The sequence below is a fragment of the Labeo rohita genome, chromosome 20, assembly GCF_022985175.1.
Source record: "Labeo rohita strain BAU-BD-2019 chromosome 20, IGBB_LRoh.1.0, whole genome shotgun sequence".
Lineage (NCBI taxonomy): Eukaryota > Metazoa > Chordata > Actinopteri > Cypriniformes > Cyprinidae > Labeo > Labeo rohita.
Window position 1 is genome coordinate 18674097 of NC_066888.1, and position 17606 is coordinate 18691702.

At 37.4% G+C, this 17606-nt stretch overlaps 1 protein-coding gene across 4 annotated transcripts in view; it reads right to left on the bottom strand.

The window, feature by feature from the left end:
- The window catches only part of susd6 (sushi domain containing 6), a 31226-nt gene extending 16485 nt beyond the window's left edge, over positions 1 to 14741 (bottom strand). For 2 of the 4 annotated variants that reach the window (XM_051138337.1, XM_051138336.1), the window contains exons 1-2: positions 14495 to 14739; positions 9649 to 9803 (exon numbers count right to left, since the gene is read on the bottom strand). In XM_051138337.1, the coding sequence (XP_050994294.1) occupies positions 9649 to 9760 (112 nt within the window). In that variant the 5' untranslated portion in view covers positions 9761 to 9803; positions 14495 to 14739. Of the gene's footprint in view, positions 1 to 9648; positions 9804 to 14494 lie in introns of all 4 variants that reach the window. The other 2 variants (XM_051138334.1, XM_051138335.1) reach the window with 2 other exon arrangements.
- Positions 14742 to 17606: the final 2865 nt, after the last annotated feature.

Genomic DNA, 17606 nt, shown 5'->3' on the forward strand with positions numbered 1-17606 from the left:
TTAGTGTCTTTTTGTTTGGGAGCTTGTGTACCCATCATACCCTGAGAGCCGTTACACACAGACAGCGAAAGGGGCCTTAAATGAGGCCTGTCTTCTGAGAGACCGAACAAAAGCATTAACCGAAGCTCCACGTGTTCTTTATTACGCCCTTTTACAGCCCGAGGTCGGCAACTGACTAATTTAAGCAGCTCGTCCTCCTGAACCAAATCGACTGGGAGGGAAAACCGAGAGACACAGTCGGACAGAAGACACAGAGGAAGAGTCTATTGTTCCTCTCGCCTTTGTCGCGGTGAAAAGTGGCAGATGGGTGTTTGCACCCTTCTGATTCCATTCGGACAGCTGTGAGGCACAAGTAACTCCTCTTCGGTGTACAAAGAGGGAAAACAAGGAAGAGACAGGGAGCAAGAGGGGGCACTCGGTGCCCCTGCTGTGTCTGCTATCAGCGGATGGCTCTAGACACAGTGCTCTTGTGTTCGGGATCTGCTGCGTCTTGGCTCACCCACTCCAGGAATGCACTCGGCCCACAGCTAATGACAGACTGGAGCCTCTGTGGTGCACACAAGCAGTCAGAGCAAAAGCTGCTGCCAGTCAGCCGCCAGTATCCTTGGCCAGCAGCTGTACTCGGAGGTGCTGACATCCATTGTGCTGGCTAATGGCTACTAGGAACATGAGTGCGAAAAGAGCATCTGTTTAAACGTGACTAGGCGACTTGGGGGTCAACAGTGAATGGCTATCAAACACGGTCCACACAGACAGATGGTGCAGTGAGTTGTTGTTCTGAAGCAAGGCTTGGAGGTTTCTGGCAATGCTAAGGAAGGGTGGAGTGTTGTTTTCTCAGATGGATCTATGTAAATAGTTTCATTTTTTAATCTCACGCCAGTGGCGGAGTACAGTCAAATCACAAGCCAAACCACCAAGGGATCGGTTCTTCATAGGCAACAGATACAAAATGCTAGAAACGTCCTTAAAATAATAAACTTCTTAAAAATCACTTTCACTTCCCAAAATGTAATCAAAAAGTCCTGAAGAGAAAATTCTCCTCATGTTGCAACGTCTGATTCACAAATGAATAATTCAGACCAGTTCTTTGAACCAAATTAACCTATTTACAAAAGAAATCCAACTAAACAGAATGATTTGCTCATGATTCAGACACCAGATGACCGGCTTTTCACTCACTGAAAAACAACTTCACTTGGGTCCATTTCTCATCTTGAGTTATCAGTCTTTAAATGGATATTCACCTTATTTTTAATGTAAAAACAGGTGTGGCCATTTGTAACCAGTTATTTTAGCTCTATAAAAACAGACCTCTACGCTGCCTGATATTGCAAACTGGTATTTGTTATATATTCGCAATTCTAAAGACAGGTTTGTAGCAAAAATAGCTTTACCGTTTACCGTTTACTACACTTTGTTATTTTCCTAGTTATGTACCTATAGCAGCTAATGAATCAAAACTTTCACACATTTCACAGGACACAGCTTTGCAGCGTTGAAAAATAAGGGTGATGATATAACATTTTTATGCTGCTTTTGTAACCTTTTTGAAGCTTAAAAAGCTTTGTTCATTGTAATTACTTAAAAAAATGCCTTAGCACAATCTTTAGAACTTCTTCAGTTTTTTTCCACAGATGTAGACATACAGGGTTTAAATGAAGTAAATTAAGCAACGAAGTGAATACGCCGCATTTATGCAACTCTATTTACATGTCTATCGAGAAAGAATCTAGGCTAATCCTCATATGAGGAACAGGCTGTCTGTTAGTCAGATAATTTTCCTAATACTTCCTCATAATGACTTGATGTGAATCAGTAACTCTGTCGTGTCTGGCTATACAAGGCAACATGTGGGTTTTGTAACTGAATCACCAAAAGAGCCAGTGACTAGAATTTTGTCATTAAAGGAGACATGATGAGAACGGGTTTTTATAAGATTCCCCTAATGTGTAACTAGTATCTGAAATACTGACTGCTAGTTAAGCTACAAACAAGAGAACACGTAAGCAAATAGAACAACGAAAATTAAGGAGTAAATGCCATTTTTAGTTTCGAAATGACATTTTATAGCTTTCTACTCGTGATAAACCAGACATTAACCTTTAAACTCAATGTTTGATGAGGGTGTGGATGGACAAAGGGTAAATCTGAAACAAATAAGCTACAAGCTAACTAGCTGTGTTATTGACCACGAAAGGCACCATCATCTCTTTTTAGCATGTCTAAAAACGCTTACTTGTCTTTTTATAAGCACTTGTGCTCTTAACTTAAAAAATTACGGAGGACAGTCAAAATTTCAAGAGCATCAATAATCAAAAAATCTGATACAAAAAATTAGCCTTTGCATTACAAGGTGATATTTGACTCCTTAAAGTGATTTACAGGGGAATTTTGTTTGCAACCTTTGTAATGTCATTTTTCTAACTTAAAAGTATGTCATCTTTTGTCAAATTTTTACCAAAAATTATATTTTATGAGCTTTTTAAACTTTTGAATTAAAACAATGTGAACAGATAGAATAAGAATGCGTTAGGAAATCAAATTAAATCAGTATTAACAAAATTGATTTGGACTACAGAGGTGGCACAGAAGAACAAAGAAGTGGTTTGTAGGTGTTTAATCATGTTTAATGAGGCTCAGAGGTGGCGTGAGTGCAAATGTATTCATAAATTCATGAGATTAAATATAGACATTTTTTAAATATAGAAATATTAAATGATTAAATAACTAAAAGGATCATTTAAAAATTAAACTAAAACTGCCAGTAAGTGGTGGCAAGTTGCTGAATAAATTACTGAATCATTCATTCATTTGATTCATTCCAACAGCTGATTTATTCAGGAATAAAGCAAGTGTCTGTCTTTATAAATGGAAAATTGAATCACTGACTCACTAGATTCGTTTAAAAACGCACATTCATTCATATACGAAACACTGCTGTGTTTGAATGGAGATGCGCAGCGGCTCAGTTGTGATGAAAAAGCAAAATCAGGCAATAGCAATGTAAGACAATGTAAGTGACTTGATATTAACCTGTTTATTTGACTGTTGTATTAAAACGAAGTCTCATTTACAAACTACCTTAAAAATCATTAAAAGCTGTCACTCATTTAGTTCATCGCAATCTAATGAAGTTCCATTATAATCAACGAAGCTCTCTACACTGCACACTGAATCTCTTATTTACACTCTCTGCACTTTGTTTATGAAAGGATTCATGAGATATGTCTGTGATATATTACTCAATGTTGCAAAAACGCGTAGAAACCTTCGATGTTCCCCTCAGCGCAAACACAAATATGCTGTTCGGGTCAGCAGCATTGGTACTCCTAAACATTTTTTCATAGTCGCACACAGTATGCGACTGAAATAGTTGCGATGTAGAACCCTGTTTGGTCTTTCTCAGAGTCACACAAGCAGACTAGTGTACACTGAGACTGCATTTTGGCTATAAGAATGGCGTTTGAAACCTCTTTCTAAATCACAAATGGGACACCCTACTGTCCCGTGCAATTCACCAACACACAACTAAAGGCCATGAATTGGAAGTCCTCATCAAGCTTTTGAAAACACTGTAATTTTCCACCAAAAATACAAATAACATAAGCCCTATGATTCATATAATTCCTAGTTGTCTTCACAAACACTTGGCATTAAGAAAACCACCCAAATGATTTGACATCCACACCATCATCCTATACCAAACATTTGATATAAAATTCAAGGGCTGCACAGCACCTGCTAAACCTGTGCTATTAGCATTAGCAAATCCTACACAACCCGTTAGCATTAGCAATTATGTGTTCGCAATATGTCAATGCAATCAGTCGCTAACAAATAACATGTTGACATTATATTTTCTATAGCAAGGTTCAGATGCCCAAATTTCAAATTCTACTCTTGCTTGTCAAACATTTCAAAAGTTCACCATTTCTCCAGTGTACCAATTCTACGACGAGTCCAGAACACCACTGTACAGCACAAATGGTTTGCTAACAAATCCTGCAGCATCCATGTTTTTTCCAGTTGTGAGATTCAGGAAGAAGAATGCCCCACTGGTGACCGATATTTGAACTGCGTTCTCTCAACCTGCTCAACACTTTGAATTGACAATGAGCTCATATTACTCACACTGTGAAATCACAGTACGAAAATGGTTTGTTATTATTGTGATCATCGTATGATCTCGTGTTGACTGGGAAATTAAGTCTAAAATATAGCTACTTCAAGCAAATATAGATGTCTGGGAGTCCACTTTGGGTAAATTAATCCTTAAAGGGGAAAAACTAAATGGTTTGATCTGTTTCACATGGATTTTTCCTGAAGGAGAAACAGGGAAGTGTTGTAACTTGTTTAAATTTACATTGCAACATAACAAAACCAAAACTTGGGGAAAGCAAAATTTATAATCGCAGTTCTCATTTTAGTCATACAATATGCCTTAAACAAGCTAACATCACTTCTACTGGGAAACTTACCATTAGGTAATGATGAGTACAAGCTCTAATTTGCAAACATCTCTCAGTCCTGCACAAACCACTTCCTGAAGCATAAGAACACTTCTGCTATCTACACTACCGTTCAAATGTCTGAGATCAGCAAGATTTGTTTTTTTCTTTGAAGGAAATGAATACTTTTATTCAACAAGGACACATTAAATATACCAAAAGAAACTAGGGGTGTCACTAATGATTATTTTGGTAAGAGGAATCTGTTTATTATTTTGACGATTAATCGAGTAGTCTGATAATTATAATTAAAAATAGAAACTAAGTGAACAACAGACTCTTTAATACTGGATCATTTCTTTATGACAGAAATGCTACAGCCACTGTAATTTCTTGAATATGAGGAGATCCAAATGTGTAAAGTGAGGGTTGAGCTTTTGTTTTGAAATCGTGATGAGCAGTTAGCATATTGAGAAAGATATTGATGTATTCTACTGTGTTTAAGTAAGTTTATAAATAGGTTTATAAATTATTTACCTTACAAATCTGATAAAATGGTGCACGTTGCATTCCCAGATTAACGTTATAATAAATCCAAACTCACAGCAACATGCAGGGATGGAGTTTGAGATGTTTTAAAATTTTCCTGACCTCAAACCTTTATGACCCCAAGTGATACCTCTAATGATTTTAGCATGCACATGAAAGTACCTGAAAAGAATCAATCACCACTAAACAATCCATGATGGAAAATTCCATTTTTTTCTGTTTTCTGGTTATTCACAATGCCTCTTTGTGTATGTTATCTCACTATGCCAGCACCTCTTCCAATGTCATAACGGTTTGAAACCAGTCTTTGCAGATGTGAGAATTACCACTAGGTAACATATGGAAGCGGTATAGTGATAAATCAGAGTAAGAAGTGAGTAACATGGGAAATTCCTCTAGTTCACAATGTGCCTAGTGCTAAAAACAGAGCGACTTCAGCTGTGCGCCTTCAGGGAGCTGCTTTTCATTCTCACACTCTGAAATAGTGTGGGCTGAGTCAAGCTCCAGAAACCCTAAGATCAGCCTCTGAGCACAGCAAGCTTTTTGTTGCCTTCCTGTGCTACTTCCTCTTGTTTGTTTCTGTTAAGTACACATGTGAAAGAAGCAATGCAATAGCCAAGCTTTTTAAAAGGAACTGTTCCAAACAACAACGTTACAAAAAGTAAGATAACATCTGATTTCTTCTTGTATCTCCAATCTTTGTAGATGTCGGAATGTAACACAAGCACTATCTAGGTGCCTTGTAATGGCATTCTTGAGTACAGTAAATGTTTCAAGCAGTTCACTGTAAAGATGCAACCCACAAACTGCAGGCCATGTCTTGACTTTAACACTGATGACCTGCCAATCAAGATACTACATGGCCAAAAGTATGTGCATACCCAAACACCACAAATTGTAGGTATTAATCCATAAATAACAGCTTCTGCTAGTTGTTGGAACATGGCTGTAGGGTTGTGCTCCTATTCAGATGCACTGATGTATAGCAAAACCCATTAATAAAAGTGGGTGTTTTGTGGCACGGTTTATGTAATGCACCAACAAACTCAAGGCCTGCTTAAGAAATATCCAACAACCTAATGGAGAATTCATCAAACCATTCTTGTGAATACTGTACTAATAAAACAAACCATTGCTCTACTATAATATACCCTTGATAATGCTTAAACGTACATCAAGGATAAAATGTGCAATTTCTGCTTCACTGGTGGCAACAAACAGAAACTGCAATCAGTTTTCACCATTGCAAAGTTCAACTAATGGTGTAAAATTGTGGCAGAGCACCAGTTAGTCCAAAAAAAATGGAAGACGGAGGACTGTTTATTGTTAAAACTGTTCATTTTGATTATTTCTGTCGCTGTTTGTGGCAGAAATTACATTTAAGCATGGTGAGGAGATGGACAGAAAGAAAAAGGATGCTTGGGTGGACACAGCTAAAATATGGCGCAATATCATCGACAGACTTTCATCGGATGACCTTGAAAAATCATCCCTTCTGTCCGCTGCTCGGTCTGTGGGAGGACTGAACATGTAGCATTCAGCCGATGTACTAGATTCATGCCAAACACGTGTGAGCGGCCATACATCCATGCATACACACGCACACATTATTTGAGATCACTTGGGACACTTTTGTCCCTGGCTCGACTTTGTGTTGCTGAATCAATATGAGAATGTGGCCACATGGGATCAGTGGTCCAGCCCAATCCCACCATCCCTCAATCCCTCCATCTCGATCATTTATTCTCCGAGCGCAATGTTCTCAGTGACTCACGTATTACATAAGGCAAGAGACACTCATTTGCCTGTTGAGCCGCGTTCACGTGTTGTTAAGGGGAAATGGTGCAGATGCCGTGTGGTTTTGGGAACGGAGAGTTAAGTGCTGTTCAGACGGGATTAGTTTTCCAAATGACATTTGAGTTAAAATTATTAAAAAAAAAAAAAAAAAGAAAAAACAGTTTTTCGAATTCACATTCTTATTTCAAGTAACAATTCGGACGGTATTTAGAATATATATTGTTACGAAAGCTCATGTGCATCACAAATTTGAAAAAATACAGCAGTTACTCTTTACTCTTTCACATAATTGCCAATATTGCCAATATTTGGATACTTGTGGCCATTTGACCAAAGTATCCTTTTAACTTGGATACAGGATTTGTATGGATACTGTAAAATGAAATTCCAGAACTTTCACAGAATTTTCAAGCACTACTTTTTGGAAATTTAAACAGAGACCTCACTTATCAAACAATGTCTTTTAAATTCTAAAAAAGATAAATAGATAAATAAAAATATGCTAATAAAGCAAAACAGCACAAACACAGCAAAGCACATGCAAAGTATGCAATGATGTCAACTAAGAACAAAAAGAGAAATAAAGCACATAACATTTCAAATGGACCAATATGCTAACAGCAACAGGTCAGCACATCCTTTGCTACACCAACCATATTTTAACCATGGTATTTGTAGTAAACCTGTGGTTATAAAAAAAAACATGCTTACTACACTTTTACTATAGTAAAACCATCGTTAATTTTCTTAAGAGATTTGTATTTGCGTATTCGCGAACCTGCACCGTAGTACTGATCTGAAACAAATGATTCGTGATCCTCGCTCCAAACTTCCGATCTGAATCAAAAAGATTTGTGAAACTGCTCCAAAATTCTGATCTAAATCAAATGATTCACGATCTGCACTCCGAAGTTTGGATCTGAATCGAATGATTTGCAAACGACTGTGACGATTTGCGAACTCGCAATGAAGTACTGATCTGAATCAAATCATTCGTGCTCCTAAGTTCCGATCTAAATCAAATTGATTTTGCGATCCGAAGTTCCAATCTGAATCAAAAGATTTGTGAACCCACTGCAAAATTCCGTACTAAATCAAATTATTCGCAATCCACGCTCCAAAGTTCCAGTCTGAATCAAATGATTTGTGATCTTCACTCCGAAGTCCTGATCTGAAAAATGATTCCATCATTTTAGATCGAGTCTCGGAGCGTGGATCGTAAATCATTTAATTAACTAAATGATTTGTGAACCCGCTCCAAAGTTCTGATCTAAATCAAATGATTCACAATCTGAAGTTCTGATCTGAATCAAAAGATTCATGAAACCAGTTTGAAGTTCCTTTCTAAATCAAATGATTCGTGATCCGTGCTCCGAAGTCCCGATGTAAATCAAAAGATTCACAAACCTGCTACAAAGTTCTAAATCTAAATCAAATGATTTGCGATCCTCAATCCGAAGTCACGATCTGAATAATAATTCACAAACCATCATTTTAGATAATCTCTCGGAGCATGGTTCGCAAATAATTTAATTAGCGAAATGATTTCTGAACTCCGAAGTTCCGGTCTAAATCAAATGATTCACCATCCATGCTCCAAAGTCCCAACTGGCATCAAAAGATTCGCGAACCCGCTCCAAAGTCCAGATCTGAATAATGATTCACAAACCATTTTAGATCAGGTCTCGAAGCTGAGAAATCATTTAAATGATTAGCTAACCCGCTCCAAAATGAGATTTGATCCGTCTGGATACTGTGGATACTGTTCAAATTTTATACACATTTTTTCCATGTGGTAATGAAAACTGTATTGAATATCTATATTGTTGAAGGTATTGTATCAAAGTTAGAACTTTCAGTATTGAGAAAACACTACTTATAAATATGTATATTTATAACATTATGTATATAAATAACACTACAGTGGCCGTTATGAACCATCTGTGATCTGATTCTCCTTATTGACTTCATTTGCTATTGGGATGGGATGCCAACAGTACTTCAAGCACCAACTGTTATTTTACCCAGGAAGTTGGCAGAAAGGCCTATAAACACAAAATGCTGAACCACAAATTCACCTGACCTCCTCAGATCGAAAAAAAAAAAAAAAAAACCCTAGTCCCATCTGAATAGGGCTAAAGAATAACTTGAGCTTTATAAACACACACACACACACACACACAGTGCCCAAGTGACGCAGGTCACACATACTCTCCTCAGTCTTTAAAACAACACTTCAACTCCCTGTCAACATGGAGATCTGTCTTTGTTCTCAGGCTAAATCTGCCATGCAGAGCAAGATATTGAGCTACGTTAGTGAGGGAGACACTGGATGAGACTCGCACAGAAAGAGGCAACAGTGACAAGCGAGAAAGAGAGAGAGAGAGAGAGAGAGAGAGAGAATGCCCATCCCCCACCAACACCTCCCAGATGCTCGACTGAAAACAAAGAAATGATGCTCATTTTATTCCATCCAGTAGCTTAAGTCCAACGGTTATTTCTGTTATCAGAGCACTGAGAGTGACACAAACAAAAGAACAAAAACCTTTGTCTTTGACGTCAAGAAACACAGTTGCCAACAGATAAAAGCAACCCACTATAAACCATCTGTGACTCAGAATTACGCAAAAACCGAACTCAGTATAATACACTGAAAGAAAAACAACGGCTGACACCTCCATTCCTGCAAGTTACTTTACATATTTCACAATCTAAGGACATATTACTTGCTATGAAATCAATAAGGCCGTTGTCAGCATCTTAAATATCAATGCTTGAAGAGTGTCAGAGTGGATGGCAGCGGGAGGTTGCGGTGTAGGAGGAATACGGAGGAGGTTTTTGTAAATAATCTCACCTGAAGCTTGGCCTGTGGGGAACATGCTGAGGAGGAGGAGCAGCAGGGATGTGGTGGCCACCCTGTGAGCGAGCGAGGCTCTTGTCTCACACGCTACCATTCCATTGCACATCTTTCAGCCCTGCTCGTGCAGCAAGAGTCCTCTCCGGCTGAACCTAATGAATGAAACACACTTATAAATACAAGGAGCTCAGTAGTTAAGTGAAGTAAAACAAACAGAAGCGGCAGATATCACATCATTTATGAGACACTCTACAAAAGTGACACATCTCACATTACTGGTGATTAGATTATTATTAATAAATAGGATTTAGCCAAGGTAATGGTGAGTTTTCCGTTACTAATCAACTAGAGAGCATCATTTACTGACTAAAGTCTGTTTTACACATATTTGGCTAAATTTGTAATGTTTTAGCTTCTAAATGTGTAGGACTCCTAGTTCCATGGTTAACACCATGCTAGTTTCTGTTGCAATGTTCATGGTGAGAGCCAGGTTTAGTTATTCAAAAATAAAACTAAATAAATCATGATTATTTTTTCCTAAAAACCTTAAAGGGATAGTTCACCCAAAAATGAAAATTCTGTCGTTAATTACTCAGCCTCATCTCGCTCCAAACCAGTAAGACCTTTGTTCATCTTCGGAACACAAATGAAGATATTTTTGATGAAATCCAAGAGCTTTCTGACGCTGCATAGATGGCAACGCAACTGAAATGTGCAAGGCCCAAAAAGGTAGTAAGGGCATTGCTAAAATAGTCCATGTGACATCAGTGGTTCAACCGTAATGTTATGAAGCTACGAAAATATTTTTGTGCGCAGAAAAAAACAAAAATAACGACTTTATTTTTCAATTCAAGTTTATTTGTATAGTGCTTTTCACAAAACAAATCGTTGCAAAGCAGCTTTACAGAAAATTAAAGTTTCTACAATATATTTAGTAGTAGCTTACTAGTGGCAACTATGTCAAGTTGATGTACAATTAGTATTTTAAAGAAGTCCTTACTACCTTTCTGGGCCTTGAACGTGTCTATGCAGGGTCAGAAAGCTCTTGGATTTCATCAAAAATATTTTAATTTGTGTTCCCGAAGATGAATGAAGGTCTTACAGGTTTGGAACAACATGAGGGTGACTAATTAATGACAGAATTTTCATTTTTGGGTGAACTACCACTTTAAGACAAAATTTGGATTTACTTGGTTAAAACCTTTTTTTAAAGTTTCAACAGAATAAAACAAGTTTCTAAAAAGAGTAGAAGTATGACAGTCCAGCAAAATATGTTTATTTGCACAGTGGATTCTGAACACTGGGGAATTTCTATGTGAGTCTCAGTTTCTTTTATATTTTTCGCATTTAAATGAATTTCACAATTGTATCCAGTCAGTGGTTTTTAATGTGTGAAAAACAGTGCATACGGCAATTATCAGCAATGTTTTCAATTCTAGAAAAATGGAACAAATAGTATGTTTCAAAACATCATTATTCTCATAATTAACTCATGGATGATGTGAGAACTGAGAAACCTTGAGGAACTGAATTGCTCATATCACAATACATCCTACATTTTATAATGATAATCAGTAAAACACAAACACAACAGATGCTGCAGGGTATCCATGTGGTGTATGGCGGTGTTTACATTACATACAAAGCCTATTAGCAAATACGACAATAGAGAGTGAGTTAGAATCACATTACTTTGTACTTAGGGAAAAAAACAAGAGCATGACCATCACACAAATGAGAGCAGGTGCAATGGTGCTGCTAAGCAAGCACAAACCATTTGTCAGCATTCCTCCAAAACAAGATACGTACGTGCGTGCTGAAGGCAGATTAAGCTCAAGAACATGGGGTGCACAAGTCCCAAAAACAAACAGGATGCTGAGGGTGCAGCTACTGCTCCCACATGAGCCCAATCTGCCACTGCCGCCACACCTTTCCCCTCCTCACTCGAGAGAAGCACTAGGGTGCCCAAGGAGCACAAGGAGTGTGACGCACATCCCACTGGCAGAGGAGAACTCGCCTGCTGCCTCATGTACCAAACAGACTGGCGCAGAAGAACATTCTGCAATAAACTTTTCAGTGCCAACACCATCCCAGAGTGGGAAAACTGCAATTCAGCCTGGATTCAGTTGAAATGACTAAGGTGTTGTACAGATGGCATTCCGGGTAAGCGCATCTGACTGACACGTTGCGCGAATATTCAACAACACCTGCTTGAAAATATTTTCAAATAGAGATAAATGACCGTACCACAAACTGTTAAAGAGCCAAGCTTTTGTAAAGTGGACCAAACAACTCCAATGTGGATGTAAATGTCTAGTTTAGCCAAAAATGAATATTCTGTAACAAATTACTATTATGTCCTTATGTTGTTGCAAAAACAATAAGACTAGTTAATATCATGTGATCCTAGACCACAAAACCATTCATAAGTAGCACAGGTACATTTGTAGCAATAGCCAATAATACATTGTGTGGGTCAAAATGATCAATTTTTCATTTGTTTAAGTAAAGATCTTGTTCCATGAAGATCTTTTGTAAATTTCCTACTGTAAATATATCAAAACTTAATTGACGATTTGCAGTATGCATTGCTAAGAACTTCATTCGGACAACTTTTCTCAATATTTAGAATTTTTTTCCACCCTCACATTCCAGATTTTCAAATAGTTGTATCTTGGCCAAATATCATCAATGCAAAGTTTATTTATTCAGCTTACAGATGATGTATAAATCACAATTTACCCTGACCCTTATTACTGGTTTTGTGGTCCAGGATCACATATGAGATTTTTCTTCCATTATACGCAACTTTTGACACTTTATAAAGAGATTATAAAGAAATCCCTATGAATCAAGCTTGGATTAAACATCTTAATTCTTATGAATTTGTTTTACAATCTTTTTCTCAACGCTCTGTGACGTCAAAGTTTTGGTGCATGGACTTTCAATAGAGTGCAATGCGTTTGCAAACACCATATTGTTTCTGAACAACATGAGCACTTGATGACAAGTTTTATTTTTGGGTGAACTATCCCTTTAAGGGTTTTGATTGCATTTAAAACTTCGTGGTAAAAAACTTATATATAACCTTATCAGACTAGTCACATTTCTTCGACGTAAAATGACAAAACAGGCCAGAAGCCAACAGAAACGTGGCACCACAGTTTCTGTTTTATCATACCAGAGCTGCCTTCAGGTTCAAACGTAAAGGGTTTGCGCGAGAAATATGCAAATGCAGAGCCCTTCCAGCTGTTGGGAGTTTAGTAAGAGATGGAAGAGAAAAAAGCAGAAAGAAAGAAATACATTGCTAGGTTCAATCTGGCAGAAAGAGTCCAGGCTGCATGACAGTAAAGAAAGAGCCTTTTGTTATGCATGTTATGGCTCACACAATTTTATATCTACACTTTTGCATACAAAAGGCAATGAGGAAGAACTGGCCATCCACAGGGAAACAACAAGTTTTGTGAGGAGAAGTTGTCTACATGATATCATATTGAAACAACCTTCTGATCGAGTTTCAACAGGAAGCTTCACATTTAAGTCAAGCTGGGAAAAAGACAGTGAATATGGAGTGCTGGGTTACAAGTCGATCAAAAACAAGGCAAAAACCAATGCATGCTGGCTCCAAATTAAAGATGCCATTGAATTATAAAGCAATTACTGGTAGGCAGATGACACTAATCTTGTTTTCACGACAAGAAACGATATTATCGCCTCAGTGCAAAAACAAGCAGTACATTTTATTTAGAAAGAGGCCAGGTATTTGGAAGTGGAGTGTGCTGAGGGACATGATAACGTAGTTATTTTGCGTAAGACAGAAATAAGCCCCAGTATGTCCGGACTTAAAGTCACACGCGTCGACACGTGCAACTGTTCCGAGAGCAGAAGGAGTACAACAAAGAGAACAGAGTGTGTCCTGCCAGCAAACTACCGTGAACAGAACAATAACAAACAAAGAGAAAGATGCATCACTAATGATCGCGGTTAGGTTTCCTAAAATGATCAAGTTTGAGACTGATTCTAACTTTTCGATTACAAGTCCTCTTGCTACACGAACACAATGTTTACGACAGCGCTTTGTGCATGTGCGTGAACGTGTGTGCGTTTGTGTTTGTGCATATGTTTCGACATGTCGTTTTTGCAACGGGTATAAAGAAAACGGGATGTATGCTAGAATTACAAGTTGACTGAAACTTTGGAAATGTACATGTGAGAAACCGGTCGACGCAAGTAACGTTACAAAATACTACGTTACAACGATATTTCAGGTTCGTTGCTGACCGAAACAATACTGTAACACTCTGACAACAATAGTGCTTGTCAATACATCTAAAACAAAAGCTGTCTTTTAATATTGCACATACGATATATATTTAAAATTCTAGTAAGTAAGTAAAATGGCAGCCTATGGGTAATAGGAACCTAACAACAGGCTTTGTCCGCATCGCCGGACTGGCGACTTTTGCAATCGCGTTATGACACGCTAATTAACAATCGAATTTCTACATTAAACTCTCCGGATACTGACGTAAGGATGATCTGATTAACATTTACAACAAATAATCGTCATCATCATTGATTAAAAACCCCTTTCGCTATGATCAGTGCTTTTGATTGGATTAGGAATCACTAGCGAGCTCCATAGCTGGAATAGTGTGAATATTAAAGTCATTTAACAACCAGTAACTCACTATTTCTATATTTAAGTACACACGCTGAATTATTTGGGTGTCGATATTTGTTAGTTTTTAGGCTAACCAGTGATTGAGATCCTAAAGACTCCGTTTGGCTAACCGTGTTAGCTCAGCTAACTAACCTTCACAAGGCAAAAACGAGATCTTACCAGTGAATGCCCTCCTCTTTAAAAATCAGTATCGGGTCACCATGGAGCTGCGTCGAATGGATGGAAATCCCAGGGTTACTGTGAACGCGGTTTATGTTGGGATCGAATGTATTCGGAGATTGTAACGGCCCTCTGCGATCTAATCATCCGACTATTGAGAAGGTTGAGAGCAGCCAGCGGGGCCAGATTGGAGTACCTCCCTACTGTAGGAAAGAGCTTCGAGCTCCACCAGCGGCCTCGCTCTCACACCGTCTCCATGACGACCGGGGCGAACTGTACGCGAGAGGGGCGGGGTTTACGAGGTCTGCTAGTTCATGAGAAATCAGCTGTAACTTGGAAGAGAGGGATGAGAGCCAAAACAGATATGGTCGGGTTTTGTTTTAACTAGTATAGTGCAGTATATAAACGAATTGCTACTTCATAATTCATAACTTTATTTATATGGAAATTAACTAAGTGAAATCAAAAAGTGCATTGACAATATTGCAGACTTTGAATTATACCAGTCGAAAGTTTTTGAACAGTAAGATTTTTAGTGTTTTTAAAGAAAGTCTCTTCTGCTCACCTAGCCTGCATTTATTTGATCCAAAGCACAGCAAAAACAGTTCAATTTTGAAATATTTTTACTATTTAAAATAACTGTTTTTTATATGAATATATTTTAAAATGTAATTTATTCCTGTGATTTCAAAGCTGAATTTTTAGCATCATTACACCTTCAGAAATCATCCTAATTTTCTAAATGGCTGCTCAAAAAACATTTAGTATTATTAATGTTAATAAATATTATTATTATTATGTTGAACACAACTGAGTAGATTTTGTCGGGTTTCTTCGATAAATAGAAAGTTCCGAAGAACAGCATTTATCTAAAATAGAAATTATTTTAAATAATACAAATATTTCACAATGCTTTTGCTGTATTTTTGGATCAAATAAATGCAGGCTTGGTGAGCAGAAGAGACCTCTTTGTTTAGTGTTTTTATTTGGGTGAAATTAATTAATTAATTTATTTATTAACGCTTAAAAATATACATACAGTGACAAAGAACGATGAGAAACTAAATAAAACAGAAGAAAAAGAGGGATTTAATGCAATATAAACTGAAAAATGACAAGTTTCGATAATTACATTCTTGCTGAAAACAGTAAAAGAAATTTATTTCAGAAAAACAAAAATAGATATATCAGGATCTGTGCATGATCTGTGTGTTACTTTTTATACAATGTGTTTATTTTATTTATTTTTTGCCAGTGCCAAAATACTTCATAACAAGTACATAATTATATAATATCAAGAACAATAGAGGGCAAAATATAAAAAGAATACAAGGGAGAACATAACATAAATAAATAAATAAATAAATACGCTAATTTTATTTTTTTTTACTTTTTTGTTACAATTTTTGACTTCTGATTTTGATTTTATTTTTTTATGCCCATCAAAGACAAAACGTAAGAATTATAATCAACCAGAAAAATTGTATAATAAAAAGATTAACAATATATTGAATACGGGAGTTAGAGTTAAAATAAAAAAAACATGACATTAGAGAGATAAGTATAACTCCCAAAATCCCCAAAAAAAGTACCACAAACATTCACAAATATATCACAGACAATAGACAGAGGGTATGCATGTGACGTCACCGTCAGCTGGAGCGGCTGTGGCTCCGCCCACTGAGTGGCAAAATAACTGAGTGGCAGCATTGGTTTCAACACACAGAACATCCCTAAAACCAGAACGAGCTTTGCGATTGACTGTACAAAGAGATTTGACAAGAAACCTGAGGTGTATTTTTATTGACTGTTGAAAGCAACTGAAAAGAGAAGCAAATTAATCGCTGCAATTCAAAGAAACAATTGGTCTCCAGGCAGCGAAACACGAATTTGAATTGTGCAGTAAAATCATATTCTATATATCGTATTATAGTATATCGTATTGCCAACTCATCAATTAAATATTTACCATTTTAATTTTAAATTCTGCATAACTGGATGTTTTTAAATAAACACTGACAAAAACTATATACGTTTTTCAGCTGGGCGATATGACGATATATATAACGTTGATATATGGGTTTAGACTAGCCTATTTTTGTATTTACAAAACGAGTTCACTGGAAAATGTATTTATTATTAATTATTTATTTTCCCCAGTATTAAAATCAGACACATATAAGTGTTAGAAAACACGATTCCTGGCTGCATCAGTATCCATTGACCACTAGTTATTTATTAAGTTGTTAGGAACATTATATCAAGTTCAGCAACCTTTAGTTTAAACTGATTATCCTCTGTTTTACCCGCGTTTTCACATCCTCCCTATTAAATCCATTCACGCTGAAGGCTTTTGCCACTCAGTCCGGCTGAGGGGGCGTGTCCCCGCGAGAAAATGACGTCAATGCATACTCTCCATACATTTTTTTTACGCAGTATTGTTTATTTCAATTCTCTTCCGGGTTTTGAGCTATAATACTCCGAACACTAGAAGGCAGTATGAACTCTTAAGGAGTTATTCGCCATTAAACAAGAAGAAGAAGAAGAAGAAGAAGAAGAAGAAGAAGGAGGAGGAAGGAGGAGGAAGGAGGAGGAGGAGGAGGAGGAGGAGGAGGAGGAGGAGGAGGAGGAGGAGGAGGAGGAGGAGGAGGAGGCTGTGTGACCGTAATACGGTGCAGAAATCACACAGACGACACGAAATGTTTTTATTAGGTGAAAGGTGCTGTTTTATTGGCCATGTGACTACGGCCAGTCAATCAGGCTGCACAGAGCAACAAACCAAAGCTGGCGGAAGGAAGAGCGGCATGGGGAGATACCTTGGATGGCGATAATGATCAAGATATGGAGTATCAGGATACAGTAAAAGAAAAAAAAAGAGCAGCTTAGGTGATGGATCTGATTGTGAGCAAACAATTAATAAAATAAGACATACGAGAAATGAAGCTGTTAAAGAGGTGATAGAACGAAATCAAAGTGATACATTTTGCTAAGCAGTCAGAAGAGCAAGCTCATCCTGTTAAATTATCGAAAATAATCGAGAGATAGGAGTAGTGAAAGCTGTAAATTTGAGGTGTTATTTCAGGAGTACCTCTTAATGTAAGTATGGATGATA